General features: G+C 42.8%; 1 protein-coding gene across 1 annotated transcript; it reads right to left on the bottom strand.

Moving 5' to 3' along the window:
* Positions 1-1876: 1876 nt before the first annotated feature.
* On the bottom strand, positions 1877-3784 carry LOC114865053 (T-cell immunoglobulin and mucin domain-containing protein 4-like). The gene is made up of 6 exons (XM_029166075.3): positions 3504-3784; positions 3007-3342; positions 2881-2916; positions 2553-2629; positions 2339-2429; positions 1877-2244 (listed from the first exon to the last, which is right to left on the bottom strand). Exons 1-6 carry the CDS (start codon positions 3604-3606, stop codon positions 2162-2164), a joined length of 726 nt encoding a protein of 241 aa, XP_029021908.1. The 5' UTR covers positions 3607-3784; the 3' UTR covers positions 1877-2161.
* Positions 3785-7725: the final 3941 nt, after the last annotated feature.

Here is a 7725-nt window from a genome sequence, read left to right as displayed (position 1 = left end):
GTGCTCACACAAACAACTTCTGCTGGAAGAAGAGGAATGCAGAAAGGGCCTGTTTCCTTTTCTGTGGTTTTGGTTCCTTAACCCAGAAGTAGCACACTGTGGCATTTTGATGATTAGACAGACGAAGGTTATCAGCACCCCAGTCTGACTGTTCATTGTTCTTACTGGTGCTGAATGGAACGAAAGAACGCCGTTTCAACCTGCCAAACTTTTAGCTTCTTCTAGTATAAAATGCTATAAAAACAGCTTAATATCCAGAGTCTGCGTGAAAATGTGGGATGTGCTGTAAACCCAGAACAGACCAGAGTGAAATGTTCAGTAAAGCTGATGCTAATTATTATTATTATTATTCTAATTTCTGATAAGATAAACTGAATAAGATAAATAAATAAGATAAATTTAAGCCTTTAAGCTTTTTATTATTTCTTGTCATCACATACGTCCTGATGCTACTGTGGTTTACTGAAGGTCTCTGCACTATAGTATGTGTTAGACTGCTGAACAAACATTTGGGTCAGCTGCAAGTTTAGTTACTTCCTCTTTGCTTCACCCCTATAGCGCAGGGCAGTCGATACGTACCACAAACAAACATCAGCACACACAGTTTCACAAACATCCCACTGCAGATCAGTTTTTTAGGTCAAAGATTTGCTTAGCAGCACATTTTTTTCGACTCAGGAAAATCACACGGATTTCTGCAAAGTCAAAACTGGGGTGTGTACAGTATATACAGTAGCTTAAATAGTGGGATGTGAAATTCAGCATGGGAACAGGATGAGAAACAAAGTTAGAGCAACTTCCACTTTCTTCCACTGATCGCAAGATCCTGGGAAGGTGGCGCAAGTCACCAGATATTTTAATAAGAGCGTATGATGTGCAGCGGGAGGAATTCTGTTCACAAGTATAAACAACATACTTGTTGGTTCTCAGTCATGCAGTAATTGACCCAACTTCAGCCTTTTTAACTTTCCTGAGACACGTCATGTAGCTGCTATGTTGCATTTGTGCTCAAGCCCTTAGACGCTTGAATCCTTGAGCAAATCTTGATGGAATGTGGTGGAATGAAATAACACAGAGCTCCTCCGACTTCCACTACTATGGTCCAATGTGAACTGCTGTCAATTCCAGTAGAGGAGAAAAATAAGACATTTTTTCACACACTTGTTTTTATTTGCAACAGCCCAGGAACAAATTATAATCCACTGTAAACTTATGGAAGATAAATAGCAAAGCTGTAGGTTTTCCTGCAGCCTCGGCACAAAATAAAATGGCTGAATTGTCACTAGAACACATTTAATACTCACAACATATATTAAAATAAATCAGTGAAATAACTTTATACATTATAAAGTAATGTTTAAAAAGCTTTTAACTTTAATCGTGATTAATACGTGGTTTTATAATTATTTCTATTAACTTTTTTTTGTTTGATTATTGATTGATTATTTTAATTGTGTAGGAGTAGCAAACGGGTGAAATGGCTCCACAAAGCGGTTGTAACTTCCATTTAACAATGATACCGCGACATAACCTCTAACTTCCTGACAGTCTCTACCATCATCCAGTGTAAGGTCACATCCGGTAGCATTGCAGTAATAAGGTTGTCCAGTAGGTAGCATCATGTGCACAAACATAAAACTAGGGCTTGTTTTTTATTGTTCTTAGAGCAATTTAGCTGTGAAAGCGAAAGGCAAAAATCCAAAGCAGATTAATCTGCAGCGTTTCGTTTTTCCATCTTCTGACCCACATTTATTAATCAACCTCAGAGCAGTGGGCGCCGGTAAACTGTCATTGGGTTTCACTGTCAAATATATTAATAATCCTCTGTACGAGGTCTGAATAATTGCATTGCATGAATAGTCTACAACCAGCCTCATTCTATTGAGCTAAAGATCTTTATTCTTACTGATGAAGTAGATTATAGATACTATGTGTTGGCTTGTTTCTTTCCTGCCTTTTCATTTTGAGCAGCAAAGTCATTTCCCAGTGTGATTAATAAAGTTCATTGACTTTTGGACACTGAGAATCCGTTCAATAGCTTAAACGAGTTTAAAAGGTTTTCTGCTAAACCACGGAGGTGGAAGACTCCAGCACAAGCAAACAGAGAAAAATTGGGCCTGAAATCATGAAACACCTCTGCTTTCAGACAGCTCAGCATCACTCAGGCAATGGGACACTCATAAATGTTCTCAGCAGTGGAGGCGCTGGGATGCTGAAGTGACCGCTGTCGCTTAAACCTCCTCCCTGTTTGTGAGAAACGAAAATAATGAATAAGACTTTGCGTCTAGAGAAAAAAGAAAGAACAGCGACTGTAGCGAGTTTTTCAATCCACACTTACACAAAACAGAAGCAATTATGATTAAAGTGATGATGAAAATGAGTCCCATCTTGCTGATGTTGCCCACGTCCAAAAAGTCATTTAATTTGTCCTGCAATGAAAAAACATGTTATAATCATTTTGTATTTTAAATTAAAAATATGTTGCTGGTGTTTCTTTGTCACTGTCATTTAAAAACATATTAGAAGCAGATAATGTTTATTAGGGTTCAAACCTCAGATGTTACTTGTTCAAGTATGATGTGTCCTGGATCGGCATCTACTGGACTCTGAAGTGCAGATGTCGATGTTTCTGTAGAGAGATGATGCCATGGATTATTAATAGGTTGATGCTTAAAATTCAATCCAAGCCAATGCCAGGGATGGTGGCGCTAGGTGCTAGGAACATTTGGAGCTTGTGCTTTTATTAAGTACTGTAGAAAGCAGTCCTGCTGCATGTTGTTTATAGCTATTGCAATAATAATAGTATGAGTAAACTTTCAGACAAAGACATTCAGACAAAGCAATTAATTCAGTTCGTCATCATTGTTTTTAGTCTCTTACCAGTAAAAACTGGATCACCCTCTGTAACAACTTCCACTGACAACAAAGCAAATTCAGAGATATCAGTATGGAGTTGGAGACATCGCCACAGACTACACAGAGACTCATTTCCAGGGCGGTCGGTACCTTCCTCCATGAGCAGCTGTGTGTCGAGCTTGTAGTCGTTGAACCAGCCCGGGACCTCGACCCTGCAGCCGTACGTGCCGGCATCGCTCCGCTGAGCATTGAGGATGGTCAGGGACGCGTCCCCGGCCGCCGCCCCCAGCGCCTGGTACCTGGCCGCCTGCCTGAACTGCACGGCGCCGTCCTTTGAGGAGAGGATGGTGTCGGAGCATTTGGACCTGGGCACCGGAGCTCGTCCCCAGCAGAAGCTCAGGACGCCCTGCGCTTGGGAGTCGTACCTACAGAACAGGGTGACGTTGTGCCCCACGAGTCCGGTGACGGCGGCGGCGCCGGAGCACCCTGCGAGGGGCGAGGTCAGTCATTGATCAGACGTGACAACGCGGGGCTGCTCTGAAATGTGAAGGCCACGGCTGAACGAAGGCGCTCACTCAGGAGCCTCCGCCCACAAACAGGCTGCAAATACCAATAAGCAAGACGGACGGCGCATGATATCGACTTACCTTGGGTCAGGATCGAGAGTAAAAAATACCCAAGACCACGCATGTGTAGGCTGTTGTATAATGATGTCCTGGGGTGAGGATGAGATGGTCGCTCCACTCTCATACTCACTCATACACCTCACACACACAGACGTTTCAACTACCCTTTTTTAATTCAGGAAGCAACACATGACCAGCAATGTATGATGAAATGAGCTCACTCCTGCAGTATAATAATGTGCCCTTTGTCCTGTTCTAAGCCTCATCTGAGCCCATCGCTGACCATATACTGCCCACCCGTCACCCATCCCCCGTGGTTCAGCTGCAGCATGATACTAAGTACTAATACTCTGTGCATGCTCACATTTATGTGTCGATGCTTCAAAGGGTTAAGAGGAAGATGATACATCCAAACAAATGACACAATAGGAAATATGGTTGAGTAATCGTCACTTGCACACTAGGAAAAAAAAAAGTTTTTTTCTTAAAAAATGTATTTCAAATAATTATGAAATTCAGGTTTTCTAAGAAATGTATTCTGGAAGAATACAGTAGTTTCACCTAATCATGTTTTTATATAACCATGAAAAACAGGATGAGTTTTATAATCACTTCCATTTTTTTCATAAACAATATTTTATTATTATCCTGTATGATGTATTTCTGGAGGTTGCATTATGTGCTTGTATATTTGGGTGGCTGGTGACAAATCGTTTTACTGGCTGTAACAGCACGAACGCCACAGCAGACGTCACATGTTGGCTGCACCAGATATTTCGCAATAAGGGCCCATCTGGAACAGACAGCATCACTTAGGGTTAACTGTAAAACATTTTGATTAACGTGCTTTATTTTAGTTTCGGCCTCAGGTGCCTGTTTGCTCTAAACCTGTGCTGTGCTCTTGATCTTATCCCTTATAATCCATAAACATGCTGTTAACTACAGTAGCGTTCATGTAAATTTGCCCAAAGCAATTGAAAATGAAACCCTGTGATGAACTGACATCCTGTTGACCCGCCTCTTGATCAATATCAGCTAATTGGCCTTAAAACCAGCAGCTAATTGATTGTCGGACCATGACTTTACTAATGGAGGGATGAATATTGTTTATCGGGGGACAGCCGCCTCCAGGAAGCGTTTTGTCTTTGTCGCTGTTCCTCGGCCGCGGCCTCAACTCTGACAGGCCTGTCTCCACCTCCACTTGTCAAGTGCTACTGTGCTCATATATCACTGTCCTCCCACAATGATGTCATGTCATGTGTCATTTCTCTCAGCTGTGAAACTGTTCAGAACAATAAACATGATGAAATCGAAACTGAGAGTATTTCGAATGTGAGCATAATACTTACTTGGAATTTGGATAATGAGGTTTCCTTGTATAAAAGTCAGAACCTTATCAGATGCTGTAAATGATCTCATGCTGGTATTTATAAAAAAAAAGATCACCTTTATTTGCTGAACTGCATCAGGGTTTACAGAATAAAAGCACTGTTCCCCTATTAGGTCTTCATTGACTTGTTGTTTTCTCTTATCGAGGGTTTTTTCTACTTTGGTCCACATTTAAGTCATTATCAATCCATCGAACGGACAAAGCATTACAAATGGCAGCGAGAGCGGCGAGTTCTGGTGTAAGGCCAACTGGCAGACTAATGCTGAGCTCTGATAAAACCACGACGCTGATGAAAAAAAGAGAAGTGGAACTGCAGAGCTGAGTCTGTTCTTTTCCGGGAAGTCAAAATGATGATCAGCTCCGTCTTTGGAAGCGTGAAACTAAAGCGCAGAGACGCTGATGACGACTTGTCTCAATGACATTTTAAGAGCTCAATAATTACAAGCCATCAGCATCATTAATCAATACGAGGGCTTGGATGATCCATCACCGGCGGGCAGATGACACAAAACATAGATTTGTAATATTGTTGACACGAGAGGATCAATTGTCACCATTAGAGCAAACATGCAGCGTTCGGATGATGTCTGTATCCCAGTTGTGTTTACCTGAAGATCCTGAGCTGGAACAGTGAAATCTCACACTAAATGGAACATTATAGTCCGATGTTTAAAGATAAATGCCTAAAGACCTTCCAAGTGTGCGTTGACGTCCCTGGGACTACAGTTGCAAGTATCAGAAGGAAGTTTAAGGTCACTGGGGCTTTGGCTACGTTTGCTGGACATGGTCCCAGGAGGAGAATCGACCCCAGATTGAACAGAAGGAATAGAGCAAACGCTAGACAAAGATCCAAGGACAACTCCCAAAGACACAACTCACAGACATGACTAAGAACTAACCACAGGAAGTGGCTTCCTCTGAGGCCCATTAAACATGGAGGAAAATCACATACGTCTGAAGTCTGTACAAGTGAGAGATTTCATCTAAAGCCATTGATTAAACTCATTCATGTCGGTTCCCCTTCTACATCTACAACGTATGGAAGACGCTACGAGAGCTCAGGTCAATATTTGGCCTTCATATAACAAATACTGCAAAATATTTAAGAGTGAAGCTTCAGGATTATGTATTCATTTATTCAGCACTTGATGCCCCGCTAACTTCTTTACGTGGCAGTGCTGTTGAAATACTGTGGGCTGACACGTCTCCAGTGTCCTCTGCTGACCTCTGCTGACAGCTTGTTTTTATCTCCTCCCTGTCAACGCTCTCGGAGAAACAAGATAATAAACCTGAGCTCCCGGAGTAAATATTACAGTCCTAAATATTGTCCTTATCGGTTTGTCCCGTTTTTTTGTTTTGTTTTGCTTTGTTTTTTTTTTTAAACGTGACGCTTCATGGTCTTAATTGTTTAAAATAATCCCCCCATCAGAACAAAGCAGCTCTGGTGTGGAGCCCCGGCGACTGCCATAATCCAGGCCTACAGTGGTTAATCTGTGGTGGGCGACGTGCACGTGAGCCCAAACCTATGGACCCACCAGGGTCACAGCAGCTACATGTGGAAACAAGATAAAGTGTGTTTACTCCAGACGCTCAACTGTGCGTTGAGTCCTTTGTGATGCAGACAGAATGTTACCATATAGAGTCAGTGGCAGTAACACACATGTCCCAACGTCCCCACCATCTGTCATCATGAAGGAAACAGCAGTATTGTGTCAACTACACACAAAAGTCCAACATTGTAATGAAGACTGATGCGACAATAACGTAAACATAGTTTCTTCAGGGGCATCGGCATCTGAACTATGAATGTAAACTTTCAGTTCTGCTTCCCAGCTACGTCCCTGCACATATTGATGCATTAAATCACTATTAATTAATTGTATTTAAGCTGATTTTAGTTATTGGTGATTAATATGAAAATACTGTTTTGTGTTTTCAACTCAAATATCTTGACATATGATGAACAGCTCAGTTTGGTGGATTAATGTAGGACAATCGAGTGAGCATAAACAAACATGCAGAGAAGCTCTCTTTGTTTTCAATCATCCACTTCCTCTCGGTCCGTTTCTTTCTGACTTCCTCTTCATGCTCTAATCCGTGTGTACTGTATGTGCACTATTCATGCATGACAGATTTACGGCCGCCGCTCCCGGCGTCTGTGCGAGTCCCAGCCCTTTCCTCACTTAATTTCCACCCTCGTCCCTTCTGGGAGCGCGTCTCAACGTCCCCCCCTCCTCTCTCCTATTAATATCCCACTAGGGAGACCAAAGCTCATGGGGAGTTTGGGAGCGGAAACGCCTCCCGAGCACTTCTGCGAGACGCGGCTCTGGACGAGGGGGAGGGAAATAAGGAAGAAGGACAGAGAAGCCATTTCATGCCCCAAAGTGTGAAAAGAGGATTAGAAAGCGTGAGCACACGAAGGAAACAGCAATGGAGAGAGGAAACTGACGATGAGCAGCACGGAGAAGAAGCAGATTCCCAAAATTCCGCCTCCTCCCACCCAGAGATGCTTCACGGACGGACGCAGTAGCGACTGAGGTTTCCCACAGCCGCCGCTCATGAATATGTTGGGATGCTGAGACGGTGACTCTGTGCCTATAACGGGTGGCGAACAGAGGTTCTGCAGCGCACAGTCGAGTCTTAAGCGCAAGATTCTCATGAGTTCTGTTTTTTTTTCCCTGCACAATTGAATTGGGGAAAAATGTGCAAACATAAACATGCCCTTAAAATAAAGACGATTGGGGATGAACAGCGGAGAAGAAGCTCCTCCGACCCACGGCTGAGCCAGATCCAGCTACTTCTGTCCGCTGGGAAACAAAGTCCTTTTTTCATTTCTCACATGGCCCGGCCACC

Source organism: Betta splendens, chromosome 10, assembly GCF_900634795.4.
Source record: "Betta splendens chromosome 10, fBetSpl5.4, whole genome shotgun sequence".
Classification (NCBI taxonomy): Eukaryota; Metazoa; Chordata; class Actinopteri; order Anabantiformes; family Osphronemidae; genus Betta; species Betta splendens.
Note: the sequence above shows the minus strand (reverse complement) of the source record. Positions and strands in the feature narration are given on the sequence as shown.